Genomic DNA, 25,117 nt, shown 5'->3' with positions numbered 1-25,117 from the left:
ACGTAACTTCAGTGGCGTTATTGCCAAAAGTGCATAATCTACATCTAATCATGATAAAACATGAACAAATCCAAAATGAAGGACATTTTCCAAAATAACTGCCCTTTAATAGTCTTCAAAAATGTTTAGGTCACAAAAGACATAGGAACTGTTTCAAGTCAAAGGAAACTAAACAGCCAAGACAATTACATGCAATGTGTGAACTTCGACTGCATCCAGGACCAGAATAAAGGTTTTTTCTTCTGTTATATGGATGTAATTAGAAAAATTGGTGATGACATTTGAATACTATCTATGGATTAGATAATAATGCTGTATGGACTTTAATTTCCTGATACGGACAATGATATTCTGGTTATGTAAGAGAATATCCTCGTTCTTTAAGAAATGCCTACTGAAGAGGCATCATGTGTGCAACTTACTCTCAAATGGTACAGGAAAAATATCCATACAATAAAGAAAAAAAATGACAATAGAAATGTGACAAAATACCAACATTTGGGGAATCTGGGTGAGGGGTATACAGGAATCCTTAATACTATTCTTACAACTTTACTGTAAATCTAATGTTATTTCAAAACAGAATATTAAAAAACATCGAGTAATAACTTTAAAAATTGATTTAGTAAGGACAATTCCTAAAACAGAAAAATCAGACACCAGAAAACTCAATCAGTGCAAGTGACAGGAAGGGGAAAAAATTAAAAGCATAGCAAACAGAAGGCAAAACAGATAATGGCAGAAATACTGCCACATATGTCAGCAATGGTAATAAAATGAATGTATGACATTGACCTATTAAGAGACGAATGTTCTGATTGCTTAAAACCAAAAAACTCAAGATCTTGCTATATTTTATAAGAGGCATACCTAAAACAAAATAACTGAGGAAGGTCAAAAATAAAAGAGTGGAAAAAGGTATAACAGGCAAACAAATGCTAACAAGAACTATAATACATAACGGGCAGTGGCAGAGATTGCTGGCTGCCTATTCCAAATGTGCATTCTCACTTTCCTCCTTGATAACAGAATGTCCATTTTTAGCAAAGACAGCTACTTGAAGTAAAAGACTAGATTTCCCAGACTGAGTTCTGCCAGTGAGATGGAAGTAGAATTGTTTTCTGGGACTTCTGGGAAGGTCGCTTACTGGAAATCAGTTGAGCTGGGGGACAGGCCCCTTTTTGCCCTCCTACCTTTCCTCTTCCTTCTGGCCCTCAATGGAGATGTGCTGGCTGGAGCTCCAGAAGTCTCGTGGACCATGAAGGCACCTTAGGATGGAAACCACACACCAAGATGGTGAAGCAAAATAGAGGAGCCTGGGTCCCTGATGACACTGCAGAGCCCTGAGACCTGATATCCATCTCCAGACTTCTTTTACCAGAGAAAAAATAATATTTCTAATTTTATTTCTTATTTAAATTTTTTTTTCTAATATATGCTGCTGAACCTAATCCTGACGGGAACAATAATATTATTTAGAGAGAAAGAATTCAAGGCTTAAATAAAAAATAAATAGGACAAAGAGGACTATTTCATATTGTATGAAGGAAAAACACAGAGAAGTTTAATAGTTATGACCTGTAAATATTCTGCACTAAAACAAACAAACAAACAAAAAACAGCTTCAAAGGATATAAAGCTAACTCTGACTAAAATATGAAAGTGGACAAATAATTTAGTTGGGATGGGAAGTTTATACATACACATCTCTCTCAGATATCAATAATCAAAACCACAATGAAGGATATAAGGACTGGTATAACACAACTTAAGCTTATTCTGACAGGGATATAAGGAACTTGTACCCAAGAGAAAATATACATACTTTCAACCCAAATGAAAAAGCTGTGAAAATTGACTATGTTTTAAGTCAGGGATCAGCAAACTCTTGAAGTAAAGACATATTTTAAGCTGTGTGGGCCACAGGGTCTCTATTACAACACTCAGCTCTACAATCATAGCTGGAAAGGGGTCATAGACAATATGTAAATAAATGGATGTGGCTATATTCCAATAAAACTTGATTTACAAATATAGGCTCCAGGCCAACCTGGCCTACAAGCTATAGTTTGTGGACCCCTGTTCTAGGTAACAGAGGAAATATTTTAAAAATCCGTAAGGCTGATACCACACAGGCCACAATCAGTTACCATAATGTAGTGTTAAAAATTAACATACTAGTCCCTCCCTCAAATCTAAACAACTAGAAATTTCAAAATTTTAAATTTTTAAATGCACTTCTAAATAACCCTTGGGTTGAAGAGAAAATAAAAATGGAAAGTACAAGTTATTTACAAGTAAACAAACAAAAAACATCGGAACTGCCTTACTATACATACATCAAAACCTGTGGGCCCAGAGTGAAGAGGAAAATTTATGACCTCAAATGTATTTATTAGAAAACCAGGAAGATGGAAAATAAACCTGGTTTTCACCTCAAGAATTTAGAACAATACAACAAAAAAATGCAAAGAAAATAGAATAAATTAATAAAGAGAAATGCAGAATTTTTTTAAAAGGCTAAGAAACTGAGTTGTAAATAATGCTGCTATGAACATGGGTGCACAACTATGTCTTAGAGACTGCTTCCTTTTTTTTTGTTTTTGAGACGGAGTCTCACTCTGGCACCATCTCGGCTCACTGCAAGCTCCGCCTCCCGGGTTCATGCCTTTCTCCTGCCTCAGCCTCTCCAGTAGCTGGGACCACAGGCGTCTGCCACCACGCCCAGCTAATTTTTTGTAGTTTTGGTAGAGATGGGGTTTCACCGTGTTAACCAGGATGGAGAGACCCTGCTTTCAATTCATTTGGGTATATACCAAAAAGTGGAACTGCTGAATCATATGGTAATAATATTCTTGATTTGAGAAACTACCATACCATTTTCCACAGTGGCTGTACCATTTTACATTTCTACCAACAGTGTACAAGGGTTCCAATTTCTCCATGTCTTTGCCAACACTTGTTATTTTCTGGTTTTTTAAAACACCTTTTTGAGATACTGATTTCAATTTTATTGGATATACTCCTGGAAATAGGATTGCTGAATCATATGACAGTTCTATTTTTTGTTTTTTGAGGAATCTCTATACTGTTTTCTATCTTTGACTTTTTGATAATAGCCATCCTAACTCATTATGGTTTTGATTTGCATTTCTCGGATTAGTGATGTTGAGTACCTTTACATGTACTTATTGGCCATTTATATGTCTTCTTTGGAAAAATGTCTATTCAGGATCTTTGCCCATTTATAAATTATATTATTTGGGTTTTTTGCTATTGAGCTATATGAGTTCTTTATATATTTTGGATATCAGCCCCTTTATCAGATATATGGGTTGCAAATATTTTTCTCCCCTTCTGTAGGTTGCCTTCTCATTTTGTTCAGTTTCTTTTGCTGTGCAGACGTTTTAGTTTGATGTAGTCCCACCCGTTTATTTTTTCCTTTGTTGCCTGTGCTTTTGGAGTCGTATTCATAAAATCTTTGCCAAGACCAATGTCGAGTGTTTCCTCTGCTTTCCACTAGTAGTTTTACACTTTCAGGTCTTACGTTTAAGTCTTTAATTCATTTTAAGTTGATTTTTATATATACGTGTGATAAGGATCCACTTTCATTCTTTCGCATGTGGGTATCTTATTTCCCCAACATCATTTATTGAAGAGACTATCCTTTTCCCATTGAATATTCCTGACATCTTTGTTGACGGTTAGTTGACTGCATAAGCATGGGTTTATTTCTGGGCTCTCTATTGTCCTATTAGTCTATGTGTCTATTTTTATGCCAGTACCATATTGCATTGATTATTATAGCTTTATAATATACTGTGAAATCACATAGTGTGATTTCTCCAGCTTTGTTCTTCTTTCTCAAGATTGCTTTGGCCATTCAGGAACTTTTGTAGTTTCATATGAATTTTATGATTTTATTTCTATTTCTGTGAAAAATGTTATTGGAATTTTGATAGGGATTGCATTGGATCTGTAGATGACATTGGGTAGTAGTGTGTGGGAAGTAATGTCTCATTGTGGTTTTTATTTGCATTTCCCTAAAGACTAATGATTTGGGGCAATTTTTCATGTGTTTATTGACCACTTGTATATCTTCCTTGGAAAAACGTCCATTCAAATCCTTTTACACATTTTTTAAAATTTAAGTGAAATTCACATAACATAAAATTAACCATTTTAAAGTGAACAATTCAGCGGCATTTAGTACCTTCACAATATTGTACAACCACCACCTCTATCTGGTTCAAAAACATTTTCATCACTCCAAAATAAAATCCTGTACCTATTAAACAGTTACTCGACATTCTTCCTTCCCACCAGCCCAGGATAACACCAATCTACTTTCTGTCTCTACGGATTTAGCTATTCTGGATACTTCCTATAAGTGAAATCATACAATATGTGACTTTTTGTGTGGCTTTTTTCACTTATGTTTTCAAATTCTTTCAGATCGTAGCATGTTTCTATACTTTGTTTCTTTTTTATGAATAATATTTGATTGAATGGATATACAGTCATGCATTACATACTGATGGAGATGCGTCCTGAGAAATGCATTGTTAGGCAACTTCATTGTCATTAAAACATCATACAGTGTACTTACACCAAACGAGATGGTACAGCCTACTACATGTTCAGGCTATATGGTATAGCCTATTGCTCCTATGCTATAAACCTGTACAGCATGTTACCATATGGAATACCATAGGCAGCTGTAACACAATGACAACTATTTGTGTATCTAAACACAGAAAAGATACAGTAGAAATACAGAATAAAAGACCAAAATAAAGTACACCTGTATAGGGCACTTACCATGAATGGAGTTTGCAGGACCGGAAGCTGCTCTGGGTGAGTAACTGAGTGAGTGGTGAGGGAATGTTAAGGCCTAAGATATTACTGTACACTACTGGAAACTTTATAACACTGAACACTTAGGCTACACTATATTTAAAATTGTTTCTTTCTTGGCTGGGCATGGTGGCTCATGCCTATAATCCCAGCGCTTTGGGAGGTGGAGGTGGGTGAATCACCTTAGGTCAGGAGTTCAAGACCAACCTGGCCAACATGGTGAAATTTCATCTCTACTAAAAATACAAAAATTAGCCAGGCGTGGTGGTGCACACCTGTAATCCCAGCTACTCAGGAGGCTAAGGCAGGAGAATCACTTGAACCCGGGAGGCAGAGGTTGCAGTGAGCCTAGATCCTGCCGTCGCACTCCAGTCTGGGTGACAAGAGCAAAACTCCATCTCAAAAAATAACTAAATAAAAATAAAGAAAAAATTTTTTCTTTCTTCAATAATTAACCTTAGCTTACTGTAACTCTTTTACTTTATAAACTTTTTAACATTTTGAATCTGATAACACTTAGCTTAAAACACACTGTACAGCTATACAAAAATATTCTCATTCTTTATATTCTTATACTATAAGAATCAACATTACACTCAAAGAAAATGACCATTGGAGCACTGTGGAATTCATATTTTCAGATTAGGGATGCTCAACCAGTAAGTATAATGCAAATATTCTAAAATCTTAAAAAATCTAAAATCTGAAAGTATTTCATATAAAGGATACTCAATCTGTATTTGCTTTAAAGTCTTTATCACACCATTCCTACATGGGTGTCAGCTCAGTGTTGGCATCTGTTAATGTCCTTTTCTATGCAAGTTGAAATTTTCTCAGTTCTTCACATACCAAGTAATTCTGAATTGGATTCCCAGTATTTGGAATATTCTGTTGACACACTGGGTCTTGTTTATATTCTATGGAGAATGTTGTTACTTTTGTTTTGGCACACAATCCATCTAGTTAGGTTCAGGTTCAATTTTCCACAGCCTTCTGTAGGCAGCGGTTCTAATTTTTCAGAGCCTTTGTAGTGTTCTTCGGATCATACCTGCATGTGCACCACCTAGTGGGCAGTATAAGATCTATGCGGTGGTCTATTGGTTAATTCTGTTCTAAATTATGCTAATTAGGATCAGATCCATGCATACATTGCTCAAGTATTAGCCCAGAAATTTATAAGCAACTTTATGAAGTTGCTTTATCATGTTCCTCCCTTTATGTAATTTCTTGGACCCCTTTTGTTCCTCCTACCAGAAACGAGACTCCAGCTACTCTTGTGTTCCTCCATGATTTGGCCTGCGTATACACCAAATGTTTAATAACCAAGCTTCCATTCTTTTATCAAAATAATAATCATCATCATCATTATCATTTGCAGTAACAGCAGCATCAAGAATTCTTCTAATTAATAGTTAATAATGATAACAATAATGATGATAAACTGTCTGGGAGGAAGTATGACAGCAATTGCTAAGACTGGTGTCCTAGAGCAAGATATCTCAGGTCTAGAACAGAGTGATACCTGAACAAAAGAGCTGGCTCCCAGCCTATTCATCGTAAAGTGAAGCCTCATGTTGACAAGCCAAGGCCACAAATAATGAGCTACCACTTCACTTTTTGTTGCTTTATTCTTAAAGAGGGATAGACAAGAAAGATTTTAAAAATTAAACAAAAAAAAATTATCAGAGGAAACAGGTAACTGTAAAAAACAGAAGGCAATCTAACATTTCAATATCATATCAATAAAATAAAAAAGGATGCTGTGAAATGGGAGTAACCAGCAAATGTAGAAAAAACTCTTGAAAATTAAAAATATAAAATTGCCAAAATAAAAGAGTTGGAAGATAAAATTTTAAAAACCTGAAACTAGAACAAAATAAAAGACACAGAAAATATGAGTAAAAAGAAAGAGTCATTAGGTCAATTTAGGACCTTTAACTTGTGACTGATAGGAGTTCTAGAAAGAGAAAGGGAAAAAAAACAGGGAGGAATTATCAAAGAATAGAGAAAAGGATATGATATTTCTGTCCTATTAACTTAGGGGGAAAAGGAAGGAGAGAGCTGTGAGAGAGGAAGCTGGTGATGCTAGGACTTAAGTCCATGAGAAAGGATTATATTGGATAAATTAAGGAGAACACTGACCATGAGAACAAGGACTCCTACACTGACTACCATAACCAGCATGAGACTAGAAAGCCTCCTTTCCTTACAGTGTAGATTTATTTAAGTCATCTTCCCAATACTTCTGATGCCATCTTAGAGTGAACATGGGGAGTAATGGAAGTAATTGAAGGAATGAGAAGTCATTCCCCAAAGACCAATATAAACTAGAAGAAACTGTTTAAATTATGGAATTGGACTGAGTTACAAATAAGATTTCCTCTCTCCAGGAACTAGGTAGGTTGTGGATTGTTTTATCTGGGGATACAAAACAAACAAACAAACAAAAAACAACAGAGAATTGCCCAGAGCTCAAAGACAAGCACTTTCTGATTGAAGTGTACAGCAGTTTGAATAAAATATCCACATTCTAACTATATCATAGTTAGAAAATCATAGAAAATTTCACATCAAGAATAAAGAGAGATACCTAAAAGCTGTCAGAGAGAGGGGGGAAAAAACACCCTACAAAGGCTTATCATCAGTAACACTGGATGTTTAAAAACAATGAAACAATGCCTTCAAAGTTATGAGGGGGAAAATTTCCACTTCGAATTCTTTATCTAGTAAGGTTATTAAGAATAAAAACATTTCAGACAAGCAGAACTCAGAAAGTTTAGCTCAAATACACACCGTTCTTAGGAAGTTACTAGAGAGTCTTTTCCAGCAAAATGACACAGTGAACCAAGAAAGATAACATAAAATCCAGATCACAATGGATCCAACCCAGGAGAATAATGAAGGAAAGTCCCAGGATGTCAGCTGTGCAGTAGGCCTAGAGAAGATACCAGATCAGGGTAAGAGGATAGTGGGTTTCAAGGGAGCAATCCTAGGAAAAGCAAGGATTCCAAATATTTTAATATTACTTCTGAGGATGTAGAGCTCTGGGAGATGATAAAGGCAGAAAAATAAGGGGAAAAAGCCACTCAAAACCCCATGTATAAAACAAAAAGCTATGTAAGAAAGGAAGTGGAATCATAGTACACTACACTGCTTGGTTGTACAGAGAATAATCTTTACATAATAATAACAATATAAACACTTTATTTGCTACTCAGAATCAACCATAGACAAAGCACAGAAAATGCAATGATGGTTACAACACAGAACATAGATGCTTACAACTGTGAAAATATAAATGCTTACGGTAAAACTACAAGTAACAGCAGGGAGCCAAAAAATATTGTCTACTGTCAATTGTTAATAGAATAAATAAGCAAACTTTAAGATTAGAAAAGTAACCAACAGAAGAACAAAAAATAGTAACATAACTACATTGAGGAGAATGGAGATGGGGTAGTATAAGTGAGCTAAATCCTCATTTGTGAGAGCAATGTAACACAATAATAAATAAGAATAGAAAATATCCAAAATTGGTAAATCAAGAAAGAACATCATAAGTATATTATTTAGAGATATCAAAGTAACAGAAGAACTAAAAGGAAAATAAGGAGAAAGAAGTGGTTCCATTTGAGGAGTGAAACTATTATTGTAAGCCCTTCTGTACCATTCAATATTGTTATGCATATGCATGTATTAGTATGGTGAAAATTTTAAAAATTAATATTTCTTGACTAGGTATTTATTTCTCTTCCACATCTTTACACAAATCGTAGCATACTGTTCTTCTACTCTGCATTTTCCATTTAACAAAATATCTTGGAGATATTTGTGTATTACTACTAAGCTTCCTCGCTTTTTTAACGGCTGCATTTTATTCCATTATATGAATGTATTATAATTTATTTAATCAGTTCTGTACTGATGAGCATCTGTTTTTTCCCAATTCTTTGACATTTCAAACAATGCTATAATAATAAATTGATAAATATTACAAGAAAAAAGGCAATACAGTATTTGCTTCTATCTCCCAATTAGACAATGAATGAACATGGCATATAGTAGGTACTCAATTAAGATTTGCTAGTGGCCGGGTGCAGTGGCTGACACCTGTAATCCCAGTATTTTAGGAGGCCGAGGCAGGCAGATCACCTGAGGTCAGGAGTTCGAGACCATCCTGGCCAACATGGTGAAACCCCGTCTCTATTAAAAATACAAAAATTAGCCGCACGTGGTGGTACATGCCTGTAGTCCCAGCTATTCAGGAGGCTGAGGCAGGAGAAATGCATGAACCCGGGAGGTGGAGGTTACACTGAGCCGAGATCGTACCACTGCACTCCAGCCTGGGTGACAGAGTGAGACTCTGTCTCAAAAAAAAAAAAAAAAAAAGATTTGCTAATTTAGATTGAATTGGATTTCAATAAGGAAATGGATCTATGCAAACATTTAAATCAAGTTTATGACACAGCAAAGACAAGAATCTATACAAATCTAGTACTCTGCATGTTCAGTCTTTGATTTATGATTTACCAGAGAAAGGAAAAATAGCAGCTCAGTTAGGATAAGTGTACAAAAGGAAATGTCAGGCAGAACTGTGGTGATGTAATTACAGTAAAGAGACTGCTCATATGACCCTAGCTTCCTAGGTCCCCAATATCCAAGCTGCTAAAGAGATTCTAACTCATCGTAGAGCTGTAAATGAGTATAAATAAAAATGCCGAGTTCTTAGTGTCTTACCAGTGAAAGGAATAAAATGAAACAAAACAATAAATTCTCTGAATTGGAGATTAGCCCTCCAATACACACATAAGTCTCTCTCATACTTACTCTGAACTCTTTTGGGCCTGTATGGATTGGAAGCAAGTGTAGAGTACCCGGCCAGTCTATCAAAGGAAAAAAGAAAGAAAGAAATATCACACAAAGAAAGATTAATATTGAGAAAGACCCCAAAGGTCCCTCTAGAAGCAGAAGGTTAAAAGAGATTCCAAAGATGGAATATGCCATAAATTAATTTCTATAAAAAGGATCATATGCTCAGTCAACATAAGATGGTGACAACCAAACATCTGTTCATGTAACAGCAGGGAACTGTTAACAAACACAAGAACCAGGAACCTAAGAACCTGAACATTCAAACTGCCATCCTGAAAGCTGACAAACTTATTCAACAACTACTTATGACAACAATAAATAAATAAATGCATGATGACAAGGTTGAAAGCATTTCAAATGATGTATAAAGTTCAAGGTACTGAACTTTAGTGTTTCTGGAAAACTGATTTTATGGAAAATATTCATTATTAACACAGATTCTGAGAATATAACTAATGCACTAAATAAGACACTATTGGTATTCTTAGCAGAATTCATACCTACAATGTTAAGTAGTAATTTTCTTTTTGTTTGAACTGACACATATTATAACCTCTTGACATGAACATAAAATTCAAACAGAATTCAAATAAAGAATGGCAAGACTGGCCACTGATCAAACTGTTTAACCTCTCTGAGCTTCAGTTTGTTCATTCATAAAATGGGAATAATACTCCTTCTGGGTTTTTGTCAGGGTTACAGCATATTTACGTAAAGCACCTAATAAGTACAATAGGTGATAAATGGTAGTTGTTACTATTAGTAGCCATCAAACTATGTTCAGCATCCAACCACTTCTCATTATCTTCACTCTTACCTCCAAGACCAAACCTCCATCATCTTGTCTAGATTACAGCAATATCTTCCTAACAGATTTCACTGATGCCACGGATTCCACCCCCACCCTCTGCCCACTGTTCAGTCTACACAGAAGCCAGAGAGATCCCATTAAAACATAAAGTCATCCTCCAGTGACTTCCCAAGTCAGAGTCAAATCCAAGGCCTTACAAGATCCGGACCTTGTTTAGGACAACTAAATGAATTATCATTCAAACTGGGACACTTCCAAGAGGGAAGAACACTAGGATAATAGGGTAAAACTGGGACTGACAGAGGCAAACTGGGATGTATGGTCATGGTCTTCCTCACTCTGCTGCAGCCACGCCAACTTCCTTGATGTTTCCTGAACATGCCACACTCACCTTAGGGTCTTTGCACTGGCTATTTCCTCTGCCTGGAACGTTCTTTCCCCAAGAAATCCACAAGACTTGTTCCCTCACCTTCTTCAGGTCCTGACTCAATGACCCTTTTCATTGAAACCTTTCCTGGCCATCCTATTAAAATTGCAAAGAGATTTTTCTCTACTCTGTGTGTACACACACACACACAGATCTCACACACACACACACACACACACACACAATACCTTTGTGTTCTTATCTTCTATGAAACAGGAAAAAATAAGTCCTACAAAGCCTTGATCCATCATCTGGTACATGGCTTGTGTGCGAACATCTGAAAATAAATGAAAATTTAAAAATCTTCTGTCAATAAGCTGTGTCTCACAGACTTAAAGATTTAAAGATAACAGCAACATATAATCTTCCTAGGATTCAGATTGTACAGGCAAAATAGGAATATATCCTAAGGACAATGTCAAAGTAAAAATGTTTTGCTAGGTTAGGGTAATACTATCGAAAGTCTGCCATTAAATAATAAAACTTATTAATAACTCTAGCCTGCCTAGCCCAAGAGTAGCTCTGCTATGGAATGTGGTATAGAAAGAGAAATTAAAAATTTCAGTTACCCCAAAACTTGATAATTTCCTCCATGGAGAGTCAAAGAAAGGCTTTGGAAGGAGAGAAAGTATTTCCTAGAAAAAGCCTTTTGATGGACAGCTTCTAGGGAAGTGAACAGATTTATTAGGCTTGCTACTAAAGAATAGAAGTGTGGAACAATTACAGAGGAAAATCTTACAGGAAGCCATTGTATGGAAGTGGTTGTGATATAAATTCAACATTCCAGAGAGTAGAAACCCCTCCTATATGGTTACTTGATTTTTTTCTTAATTCTGCTTGATATGGTTACTGAACTTTTGAAAAGAGATAATAAACAGGCACCAAATAACAACATTAAAAAGGATTAAAATATTAAATGCCAAAAACGGCCGGGCGTGGTGGCTCATGCCTGTAATCCTAGCACTTTGGGAGGCTGAGGCAGGCGGATCACCTCAGGTCGGGAGTTTGAGACCAGCCTGACCAACAAGGAGAAACCCCTTCTCTACTAAAAATTCAAAATTAGCTGGGTGTGGTGGCGGATGCCTGTAATCCCAGCTACTTGGGAAGCTGAGGCTGGAGAATCGCTTGAACCTTGGAGGCGGAGGTTGCAGTGAGCCAAGATCGTGCCATTGCACTCCAGCCTGGGCAACGAGAGCGAAACTCCGTCTCAAAAAAAAAAAAAAAAGCCAAAAACTAAACAGAGGCTAAATTTAGTCTTCAGACCATTGTTTATAAAGGATACAAAAGATCAGCTGTCACAATGAAACACTGCAGATTACAGTTTTGCCCAATGGCTTACATTCACTTAGTTTGGCAATCTGTTCTTCAACATTCTTTGTGTGTATACCTTTTTGATCTGGATTCTGACTTCTCCCCAATGTCCTCCTAAGTAAAGACTGAGACCAAACAGTACCCAGCAATGAGTACAAAGGAAATTGGCTGAAAATATTGCTAAAAGTACATAGCATTGTAAAAATGGTCTCTGTACTGCTATATGACCTTGGTAAAATTCTTGGTACTGTTAAGCCTATTTCCTTATCAGTTAAATGAGAATAAACATCATCCCTTCTCTCATAGGATTTTTGTAATTTTTAAATTGCAAAATTTTTAACACACATCAAAGGTACTTCATAAGCATTACTTCCATTCAATTTTATGTACAACCACTGGTAACAACTACTGTCCCCATCATGTTACCCAAACTGCTTTTTGTCAAGGTCACCAGTGATTTATTCTTGGTCTTCAATTTACCTGATCTCAGCTGATCACTCCCTTCTTGAAACACTGTCTTCACTTCGCCTCACGTTCCCACTCTTCCTACTTGTCTATAACTTCCTGTCTCCATTGCTGGATCCTTCTCATCTTCCCACTCTCCAAATATTGGTGTGGCCCAGGCTCAGTGTTCAGTCCTGTTATCTCTCTACCCTTACTCTTTGGGGGATTTCATCTAGTTTCGTGGCTTCAAATCTACACCAGCCACTCCCAAATCCTGCTCAACAAACTCTAGTCCCAGAACTCCAGAACCATAGATCTAAGTGGTCGTCTGACAGTTCAACTTGGTTGTCTTAAAACAATGCTACTGAGAGTATGCCTCACGTAAGCTCAGTACCTCCACCCTGGTGCCTGCCAAAGCGAGCCGACCCTGCCCGTCCACTGGCTACCAAGAGTCCCCGACGTTTGGCCCCCAGAGGCTCAGACTGGCCTCGGTCACCCCTCCGGGGGAGACCCTCGTACCCCCATCTTCCCCCGTGGGAAGGCGTATTGTTCTCGCCGGTGAAGCTTCTCCGAGTGGGATCGTTCTGGCACCCCGTCCTAATGGATGTACCTACCCCCTCTGAGCATTGTCTACCCTTTGGGAGACCACCTGAGCTCCGAGGGACCCACTCCAGCCACCGCTGCCCGCGAGGAGCTGTCATCCTATGGACACTCATTCTCACCTCAGCAGCCTCGGACCCTGCACCACTCGCCCTTGCCCCTCAGCATCCACTCAGAAATTCTCTCAGGCATTCTGCTTCCCGTCCAAACACAACGCTATCTACCTCTGCCGGCCACCTCTCAGCCTTTCCTTCTCTGTGAGTGAAAAGCCCATTGGTGCCCTCAGAACAGCCAAAGACTTATTTCAGAAGCCTCCAACAGAGGTATGAGATGTTTTAATGACATCGGAGCATTAGCCTGGCCATCTTTGGGATATAACGGATAAGAACAGCTGCTGCTTGCTGTATGTTTTTGACGATCAGCTATATAAAGTGGAGTGAATCTTCAGAGCCGATTATTTGGCCAACACTAGGGTAATTCGAGAACAGGGATGGGGGTGCTTTGCAAGAGACTGCCCGGTTTGAATAGGCGTCTGCCCAGTCCTGCTTTGAGGAAGCCGAGAGATTGGGAACGCCTTTACTCTGGATTCTTACACAAGGATCCACCAGATGGCGCTGTGAGCAGGGGCTTCTCCTGGTTTCCTAAAGAAAGGGCCGGCCAGGCGCGGTGGCTCACGCCTGCAATCCCAGCACTTTGGGAGGCCAAGGCGGGCAGATCACCTGAGGTCATAAGTTTGAGACCAGCCTGGACAATGTGGTGAAACCCCTCTCTACTCAAAATGCAAAAAAAAATTAGCCTGGAGTGGTGGCGCGTGCCTGTAATCCCAGCTACTCGGGAAGCTGAGACAGGAGAATCGCTTGAGCCCAGGAGACGGCGGTTGCAGTGACCTGAGAGGGCGCCATCGCACTCCAGCCTGGGCAAGGAAGGGAGGGACGGACGGAGGGAGGAAGCGAGGGCAGGCGGGCAGGTGGGGTTCTCTACAAGACTGGGTGCACAATGTGGACATCGCGTGCATGTTGCTGCGAAAAGCCACTCTGGACACTGTGCTTTCTCTCGGACATGCCTTCTGACCAGATATGGCCTCCTTAAAGGATGCAGATGCCACTGTGATCAGCATGAAGTTTCCCAATGGGGCGGCTGTTAGCTTGGACGTCAGCCAGCACTGGACAGACAGCTGTGACCACAGACAGGACGTTCATGAGTCCCAAGGTGTGTTGCAGATGAATAATCAGAATCCCTTGGGCATGACCAGGCAGGGTACGTCCTATCACTCTGCTCCCAGACCCAGGCTGGCCACTACCAAAACTCATATCGAGAGCACTTCAGACATTTTGTCTGAAGAACCCTTAAAGGGAAAGAACCTCTTGAAATCAGCAAAGAGCAGTTCCTCGGAGTCATTCAGGTAGCTGTCATGGCAAAGCAGTCCTGGGGAAACCAGGTAGCCATGGACCTACCCAGCAAATTGGTAAAGATCTCCGTGGTCAAGACAGAAACTCTGTAAACCGCCCCAAGGCTCAAGCCAAGACCCTGCTTGAGATCCGATTGCCTGTTTCACTTCTCCCTGTTACTGAGAGAGGGAAATGGAACTTTCTGGTGACATTATCCTCACCAGAAATTAAGAAAGGAAAGCAATACGAAACCATGTATGTTTCATTACTGGTGTAACCAAACTCTTCAGGATGTGACTTCAGACCCAGGGATAAAAAGTTGGAGGTTGCTTATCTGTTTTCTGTTGAACTCAGGCCTGGTACACGAGAGATGCTCTTTTGGTCAGTTTCCTCTGGTTGGGTCTTTCAGGAAGAAAGCAGGTTAGGGATTGGATCACATAAACTGACCTGGAAACCAGCGGTTCCAGCTTTTCTGTATGGCAAGTACGGCAGAGGGCTGGCTAAGCTGTTAGACTAAAGGTCACATGCACTGGGCCCCTTTGTGGGCAGTTACACACACAGGTATTTAAGAAACAGTTTTCTTGAAGAATCTGTGATTTTGTGCACAGTGATATTACACAGCACCATTCCTAAGAAATATGATGAAATAACCATATGTAGTATTAAAAACCCATTTTATTATTCTTGCCTGAAATAGACATTCTCTTTTAATGTCAGTGGAGGAATGAAGTGAAACTGTTTTCCCCCCAAGGGGACATGGAAACATTTCAGAAATAGGACTTCTCATTTCATTTTAGGAGCTACGTGGTGAAAATGTTCCTGTGAAGTGGCAGACCTGCTCTGAATCCAGCCTATCTTTCCAAAATTACATGTGGAGGCCATTGGAAATGTTCTTATATATTTGAAAATAATTGACTATTTCTCATATCCTACTTTTTAAAAAAATTTTAAGAGATGAGGTCTTGCTTTGTCGCTCAGGCTGGCGCACAGTGGTGCAGTCACGGCCCACTGCCACCTCCAACTCCTGAGCTCAAGGGTTCCTCCCACCTTAGCCTCCTGAGTAGCTGGAAATACATGCATGCATCACCACACCTGGCTAATTTTAAAAAAAATTTGAGAGACAGAGGCTCGCCATCTTGCCCAGGATGGACTTGAACTCCCAGGCTGAAGCAATCCTCCCACCTCAGCCTCCCAAAGTGCTGCAATTACAGGCAGGAGCCACTACATCTGGCCTATCCTACTTTAAAAAAACTTTTTGGGGCTGGGCGCAGTGGCTCAGGCCTGTAATCCCAGCACTTTGGGAGGCTAAGGTAGGTGGATCACAAGGTCAGGAGATCAAGAGCATCCTGGCTAACACAGTGAAACCCCGTCTCTACTAAAAATGCAAAAAATTAGCCGGGTGTGGTGGCGGATGCCTGTAGTCCCAGCTACTCGGGAGGCTGAGGCAGGAGAATGGCATGAACCTGGGAGGCGGAGCTTGCAGTGAGCGGAGATCGTGCCACTGCACTCCAGCCTGGGTGACAGAGCCAGATTCTGTCTCAAAAAAAAAAAAAACTTTTTAAACAGATATTAGAACTCACCTTAGTGCTAGAAAAAAATAAAATTGAGCAGATCTTAAAATGAGGAGCATAACTACAGGTACATGTCTCCTTGCATAAGCATTTACAAGTAAAATAAAATGAATATAAGAATAACTTCTACAAACAGTACCAAGTCTTGGGAGATTTATGAAATAGTCTGCACTATTTAAATCACTTATTTTTCTTTTGCAAACGTGTACCGTATAGGTAAAATTCAGGTACGTTAAGTGTGTTTATGATGTAACAACTATATCCCTTTCCCCATCACCAAACCTATGTTTCCTTCTCCACTTCCTACTTCCATGAATAGGATTCCCACTTGTTCAATCAAAGTGAGATGCTGTAGAAATCCTAGGCTCTAGACTAATATAAACTCAATTCAGATACTGGGTCTGCTAGTTACTAGCCATCTGGTTTTGGACTGGGTATTTCAGCTTTGACCCTCAGCTTAGTTTCTTCCCCCAAAAGCCACACACTCCTCTTGATTAGCTGGGAAGTATTTCAATAGGTAGAGAGTACCTGACAGTGTCAATGTTTTATAAGATGTTTAAAAATGGTCACTAGATTTTCAACATGGATACCATTGATGGCTCTAGCAATATCCAGTTTAACATAAGCCAAACTAGAGTGTTTTTATTGTTTTCCTCAATGTGAAGTATGAACATATTTGAAAGCTCTATGAAGGCAGGGACCGTGTTTCTCTCATTCATTATCTTCAGCACTTTGACACATGGTAGACACTCAAATTTGTTGAAAGAAATAATGATGGGAAGAATCCAGTATAGTGGCAAAGTATGTAGATGTGTAAAAAAGAGGGGCAATAAGAAACAGAATAAGGTTCTTGAGAATGTAGGAGGCAAAGATAAAATAGGAGGGAAAAGGGGAAGAGAGGCACAGTGACAAGTAGGTGAATCAAGAGAAACAGATGAAATTCCTTTCTAATGGTTCCTGTTTTCTCTATTAAAGTGGGAAGCAATGTTAGATAACATTGCTGAACATGAAGGCAGAAACGGGGAATTCAGAGGTTTGAAAATGAAAGGGTTTGCCTTTGCAAAAAGTAGGAGCATACTGATCAGAGGTATCATGGAACATGCACAGCTTCCCAATTTTGGAATTGGCTTTGCAGATATTATTACAAATTGGCATGGGCAAGTCCTCGGTATCTGTTCAACAAATGGACAGGCTGAGAAGAGGCTTGTTATCACGTCTTCCCATTTGACTCACATTTGTTAATTCTGCCTCATTAGTGGCATGAAAATGTTAGTGTGAGGCAGAGAAATCACGCACGTCCTGATGGGAGACACTGAGAAAGGCCTAGCACCACATGCCAAAAGTGCATAACCTGAATCTAGTCATAAGCAAACAGCAGACAAAGTCAAATGGAGCAACATTCCATCTCCTAAAATGTCTATGTCATGAAAGAGGGAAAAAAAGTCTAAGGAGCTGGTCCAGAGGAAAGGAGACTAAACTGACATGAAGGCTAAATGCCATGCATGATCTGAGATTGGATCCTGTATTGGAAAGAAAAAATTGCCATAAAGGACAATATTGAGTTAACTGGCAAAATGTGAATAAGTTCTGTGTAGTTTGCACAATATGATCGTATTTATTAAATGTGCTTATTTTGACAATTGCACTGTGGTTATGTAAATAAATACCCTTGATCTTGAGAAATACACAATGAAGTATTTAAAGGTAAAGGAGCATCATGTCTGCAACTCACTCTCAAATAGCATGTGTGCACATGTGCATGTGTGTATATTGGAGAGGGAGGGAGAATATGATAAAGCAAATGCGACCAAAGGTTAACAATTGTTGCATCTGGTTCTTCATACTATTCTTGAAATTTTTCTGTAAGAATAAAATTCTTTTAAGATGAAATTTTAAAGTCTTTGTGTGTGTGCTTGTCCTACCTCACCCTTGCTTTTGTTCACTGTCCCCTCCACCCTCCACTGCCAACCTCAACCGAAGGCCAACTCACTTTATGTTCTTTTGAAGGAATGAATAAATTTTGAAAGTGGGTTATCAAGTTCTTCTATCTCAACTAGTTTCCATTCCTTACATGTAAAACTTTATCCTGTGTACCTTTTGTTATAGAACGAATGACCTATCTTCTCTCACTTACCGTTTAGCTGATGATGGCTGCTCTTTATGTTCCCCATACAGCTTAACCTAGCTTGTTAGTTTTTGTTCAGGTCTTTAGGTTTGCAGCTTGTCTTTAATAACATCTTATTCTTCCTTTTTCCTAATCCCAAGGCTTTTATTTGTATAGATGCTTCCCCTGTTTATATTTACAAGTACAAATGTTCTGTATGGACTACATCTCATTTCTTCTTTATCATGTTACTCATTGTTTTCCCTTTAGTACTCTGTTTTCCCCCCAACAAAATCATTAAGGTCTAGGACAGCAGGAGCCATGACCTTATTATTCCATACAGTTATCCAGTAAATTTCCTGAAGAATCGTTTTATGGAATGATCCCTTTAAATTATGTTCAAAACAGTGTTACCTAGCCCACTGGAACTTAACCTAATTGTACTAATTACCTTATCATAAAAAGCACTGAAATGGTCACATCACTCTCCCTCACCAACTAAAATTATACCTTTCCTTTAACAGAAAAAAAGATTTCACTTTCTCACTTGTCATTCTTTACCACAGCTTGGAATTCTTTTCCTGTTAAAGGTAGTTAGTTTTTATTCATTGCTCACTTTTTCTAAGGTTTGCAATGCAATACAGTGCCTCTGTTAGACTCAATTCTTTTTTTTCCCATTTATTTACTTTCTTAAATACTAGTTTTAATTGACAAATCATAATTGCATACATTTATAAGGTACTACTTCTTAAAACGCTATTTGGAGATGACTGTGAATGCCAGCTCAGTTGGGCAATTATTTTTCTTTAGTTGTACCCATAGTTTCATTACTGTACTTTTTTTTTTTTTTTTTTTTTGAGACAGAATCTCGCTCTGTCACCCTGGCTGGAGTGCAGTGGTACAATCTCAGCTCACTGCAACCTCCATCTCCCAGGTTCAAGTGAATTCTCCTGCCTTAGCCTCCCCAGTAACTTGGATTACAGGCACCCGCCACCATGCCTGTCTAATTTTTACATTTTTAATAGAAACAGGGTTTCACCTTGTTGGCCAGGCGGGTCTCCAACTCCTGACCTCAACTGATCTGCCTACCTCATCCTGCCAAAGTGCTGGGATTACAGGCGTGAGCCACTATGCCTGGCCTGTAAATATTTTTGAGATCTCAGGTGAGAGACCTGATGTGTCCTCATTGTTAATCCTTTGAATATTGTCTGCCCTTCAATATAGATATTTCATATACTCTCTCCATGTCCTTGAGAGTTTTACAAATAAATGCTTTGGTGTCTTTCTTTTGTTGTTCATTTTATAGGTGAACAGCTACCATGGTTAAGTGTGGGACAAGGTGTCGTATACATGATTTTCATACACTACTCTTAACAACTCTGAGACTATTCTTTTCTGACAGAGAGGAAACTAGAGAGGCACAGACAAGTTAAAATATTTTCTCAACTAGTAAGTGACTGAAACAAGATGCTAACACAGACCTAGTCTCCAACTAAATCAAAGCTGGTATTCCCAACCCTCATGCTATGGTAACTCTGTAAACTTTCTTTACACATAGCCCTTATTGCATACTCTAATAATTGTTCAGGAAGGATCTCTATATATCTTGAATTATTTGCACATGGCTCCTTAATCATTTCATAATTTAGAGTTGATTTTTTTCAGTTACTTTCTGCAATATCCCTTTTTTTTTTTCTAACTGCTATAAAGATTGAAATGTGCCCACTACTGTTACTGCTGCATTACAAACTCCTACCTGGGTTCTTGTTTAATGGCTCAGATCTTCTCCCCTGAGAGAATTCAATTATTCTCTGAAATCTGAAACTTTCTGGGTGCTCTGCTTCAGATACTTATAAGGTATTTTTCCTTAAATTCGTAGGGAATTTCTTTTTACCACCAAATTTTATGTATTTATTTCCCATTGTAACTTATTACTATAGTGAAAATAATTGTTCAGTAACATATGTGTCAAACTTTTCTTCATTAGTGGCTGATGGCACTACCATGGGAAAAATTTTAGGCCAATCTGATTTCAGTGTTGACAGTGACAGGAAAATAAATCAGACACTGAATTTTTTCAGTGACATTAAGGCTTTACAGGAATATATTAATAGTTATAAAAACAACTTTATTGGGACATCAGTGAGCCAATTAAAGAATCTGAATAAGGTCTGTAATTTAAATAATAGTATTATATGAATGTTAATTTCCCAATTTTTATAAATGTACCATGGTTATGTAAGAGAATTTCTTTGTGTTTAGGAAATTCATAGTGAAGAGTAGGGTTAAAAGGTACCATGTCTGCAACTTAATCTAATACTTCAGGAAAAAATTATCTTCAGACACACACACGTATATACATATATGTAAAAGAGAATGATACAGCAAATGTTGCCAAATGTTAAAATTTGGCAAATCTGGGAGAAGGTAGATCTGTCATCTCCCTTATTCTAAATCAGTATTTAACTGGGGGCGTTCAACAATATCCCCACCTAACACCTACTCCCAGAGGTTATTACAGTAGGTCTGAGTTAGGGTCTAGGAAAGATTAATTTGGGGCAGGCACATTTTATGAAAGCTTTCTCAGGTGATTCTGAGAAACATCCTCATCCCCAAGACTGAGAACTAATACTGTACTTCTTAGGACCACTCGTGTATCATTAAAGTCTGGGACTGTACCACTGATGGCTTTTTGCCATTCGTATCACAGTGTAGACGAATATAGAACTTGCTATCAACTCAAATCCATATGACTAGCAGTAGCACAGTGGGAAGAGCAGACTTGGGAGTCAGACCTGGGTTCTAACCTCAGCTCTGCAACTTACTTAATTCATGTGAGTCTTTGTTTACCCTTCTGTACAATGCGGGTAAGATCTCTAACTCACAGGTTGCCACAAGGATTAGAGAAGAAAACACTTGTAAACCATTAGCACATAGTTAAGTGCTCGTGAATATTAGTTCACTCTCCCCAAGTTATTCTCCTTCTTTCTGGAGAGGCAGATACGGACAAAAAAACCACCATGATTCTCAAAAAGGGGTAAAGGTAGAAAGAAAGCAATTTAGTTACATTACACTGATTAGAAGGGTAAAGATGTATATTGAGAGCCCCAATGGACTACATGTAAACAGCAACTGTAAAAATCAATTTTGCAAATTTTACCCTTTAATATCTTTAAGTCTGCAGAATGGGAGTGTCCTGGACAGTAATGATATTCAGCAATCAGCAATTTCCAGTTAACAGTTTAATTTTTTTATATCAACTGACAGACTTATTAAAAACAATCAATATGACATAAATCATTACTTTTAATACATAATAAAATAAATCAAAATAATGACATCTGCTAAAGGACAGTCGAATTTTGGTTTAAAATAACCATACCCTATGTAATGGAAAAGGAAACATGATATTAATTTCTGAGAATAATAAACATTGCCACCCCATGATACTTACCAACATGTGAAGGCCAAACAGTTATATGAGGATGGGAATGATACCAGCCCACAACTCTCATGGGGCGGCCTGTCAGTTCAGCCAACCTGTGTGTCTGTCAAGGTACTTTCAAAATGTAGGAACAAAATTTATGATGCTAATAAGGGCTCAGAAAGCACCCTGAAGTTTAAAATAAGCTTATTACAATTTAATGGCAACAAAAGAATGAAATAAGATTAATGCTGAGTTTCCCATAATGCCCATTTAAAGCCAAAATTTCTAAAACTAGAATCCACATGGTTTCCAATGCCGTATACACTTACATCCTCAAGTTTAATTTAGCTGATGTTTCATCACTCGAATCCTTACCACTGTGCTATCTGAAAAGCTTTTCTAAATCTTCAGAAGTTGTCACTTTCAAGACTGCTGCTGTTATCCTGTAAAATGCTGATTAGTTTTCCTGCAAATTATTTATATTAAAATATAATAATCCTTGTTATACAACTAAGTCTGAGAAACAATATTTCTAAGATATATTTTCAAGTTTTCAAATGCCAAGAGAAACTACTTAACTTCTCTTAGCCCGTTTCTTCAGCTGCAGACTGAGGCAGGGGAATAATGTTTCAGAGCAGTGAAGAGTAAGTACAATAATCCACACACGGTGTTTAGCATAGTGCCTGGCAAACACCTAGTAAGCGCTTAACAAACAGTAGTTGCAGCTGAAGTTTGCAGGCAGAGGACCAGAGAGGAGAGCTGCAGAGAGACAGCCTGCATATCTGCACTTGAGGGTCCCACTTGAGCATTCAGCAGATCACTGATGAGCGGAAGTATGTGAGGAAACTACCGGAGGCCAGGGAAATGATCCCTGTCGAAAACAAAAGTGGGATGGGGATCAGCTTCATATTCACTTACGAGGCGCTGGCCAGGACACTCAGAATCATACTGAAACAAATCACAGGAAACAAATGCCCCATTTGATCATTTTGGGGCTATATTTAACATGAAACGTTGCATTCAGTTCCCAGCATTGCATTGTTTGAGAGGATCTCTCAAGAGGATAGAGACCAACATAGTAAATGGCCTAGAAATTAAATGGAACTTATTAATTAATTAATTTAATAAATGGAAAACTGGAAGGAGGGGCAGGGAGGAATGGAAAGAAGACTAGGGAGGAAGATGGAGGGGACTTCACACAGAGTTCATTGTCACAGTGTTTGACCCTGAGATCTTTTGGCATTTAGGAGCAGGAATGTCAGAAAATTTCTCATTCTTCCAATAAAAGCCATTCAAAAGGAAAAATAGAGAGAAATTCTAATAACCAAACAATTGGATCTAAGGGAAGAAAATTTGTGAAACCACCTAAAGCAGGATGACTGCAGCAAGCAGCAATGCGGCCCAGGAACCCCAGAGCACATAAAAGCTTCTATTGACCAGTAAGGATATCTCTGCCTCTGTTGAAGCTGCAGAAAGCTGCTCTGGAGAAATTTCTACTCGGTCCTTCCTCTTATCAGAACGTCGTAAGATGATGACAGAATGAATGTGAACAATTCTGACGGCATCAACCTAAAGGAAAATCCACAGAAATGGTTACTTATGGCTCTCTCCAATAACACATCCTCTTTCAACTATAGAATTGCATTTTATTATAATATCAGACAAAATATTCCATTTTAGAAAACTGACACTTTTCTCATGAATAATGAAATGTTTCAAATAAAAGACACCCAACCTCAATATATACATTTCAGACACAAAAATATAAAATATATATGCTAATATTTAGATCAAGGAAGGACTTTTAGGATGATCAACTAGTAATTATTTGACTTACAACTATGTACAAAACACTGTATCGCACAAAGGAATATAAATCAGAGTGCTGACAAAGGGTTCAATGTGCTAACGATATGGTTGAGTGGCAAGTTGTCATTCATGAAACTCCACTAAGATAATGTAGTAAGTCAATGCCATAGGAGCTGATATGGCTGGGCTCTGTGTCCCCACCCAAATTTCATCTCAAATTGTAAACCCCACGTATCAGGAGAGACACCTGGTGAAACGTGATTGGATTGTAGGGGTGGATTTCCCCTACACTGTTCTCATAATAGTGTGAGGGTGAGTTCTCAGGAGATCTGATGGTTTAAAAGTGTGGCACTTCCCCCCTCACTCTCTCTCTGTCCTACCACCATGTAAGATATGCCTTGCTTCCCCTTCACCTTCCACCATGATTATAAGTTTCCTGAAGCCTCCCCAGCCATGTGGAACTGTGAGTCAATTAAACCTCTTTTCTTTATAAATTACCCAGTCTCAGGGAGTTTTTTTTTTTTTTTTGACACAGTCTCACTCTGTCGCCCAGCCTGGAGTGCAGTAGTGCAATCTCAGCTCACTGCAACATCTACCTCCTGGGTTCAAGCGATTCTCCCACCTCAGCCTCCCCAGCAGCTGGGATTACAGGCACACACCACCATGCCCGGGTTTTTGTATTTTTTGGTAGCCATATTGGCTAGGCTGGTCTCAAACTCCTGACTTCAGGCCTGCCTCGACCTCCCAAAGTGCTGGGATTACAGGCATAACCCACTGCACCCGGCCTCAGAGAGTTCTTTACAGTGTGATAACAGACTAATACAGGAGCTCAGAGGAAAGAACTCACTTATATTAGAAAAGTAATCTTTTACATAAGCAAAATATGAATCTAAAAAAGAAAAAAATCTTCATAGAAAAGGCAGACAAGTGTATCCATTCCTTGATTACTGTGGGAAGTGGGGGGAACAGATTTTCTACAGGTGCCGAATGGAAGTAGTAAAGTGTGAATGAGGTGCCTAGGAGACAACTTACCCAACTGATTTAGATACAGAGCTTGAGGTGAAATGGCAGATGGCAAAGCTAAGAAAGTTGGAATGAGAATGTACAAGACCTCAAATGCCAGGCCATAATTTGCAGGATGAGCTCGAAAGAAAAAAAATTATTTCAGATAAACTGTACCTGAAGTAACAATGAAGTACTGGGCTAAGCAGATGACAGAGATGGAAGAAACAGATTTGAGACCCATTAAAAAGAATGAATCTACAAGATTTGGTAGCTTATGGACCATGGGTGATGGTGGACAGGAAACGGTCAAAGAGGACTCTAAGTTTCAGGGTTGAAACTAGGTAGAACGTGTGAGGGTCAGGAAGGAAAGAAGATGAGCTTGTTTTCAAATGAGATAATCTGGGATGAGAGATATACAACATGGCAATTTTTAGCAGGCAAGTGGGATTATAGCTTAGACTCAAACAGAATCAATGCAGGAATCAATAAAG

At 38.7% G+C, this 25,117-nt stretch overlaps 1 protein-coding gene across 5 annotated transcripts in view; it reads right to left on the bottom strand.

The window, feature by feature from the left end:
* The window catches only part of BRCC3 (BRCA1/BRCA2-containing complex subunit 3), a 53,346-nt gene that overhangs the window by 24,185 nt on the left and 4,044 nt on the right, over positions 1-25,117 (bottom strand). For 3 of the 5 annotated variants that reach the window (XM_009235436.3, XM_009235437.3, NM_001132435.1), the window contains 4 exon segments: positions 23,262-23,381; positions 21,840-21,927; positions 11,156-11,244; positions 9,685-9,740 (listed from right to left, as the gene is read on the bottom strand). In XM_009235436.3, coding sequence (XP_009233711.1) covers positions 9,685-9,740; positions 11,156-11,244; positions 21,840-21,927; positions 23,262-23,381 — 353 coding nt within the window. 5 annotated transcript variants of the gene reach the window in all.

Source organism: Pongo abelii, chromosome X (assembly GCF_028885655.2).
Source record: "Pongo abelii isolate AG06213 chromosome X, NHGRI_mPonAbe1-v2.0_pri, whole genome shotgun sequence".
Classification (NCBI taxonomy): Eukaryota; Metazoa; Chordata; class Mammalia; order Primates; family Hominidae; genus Pongo; species Pongo abelii.
This window is presented reverse-complemented; position numbering and strand designations above follow the sequence as displayed.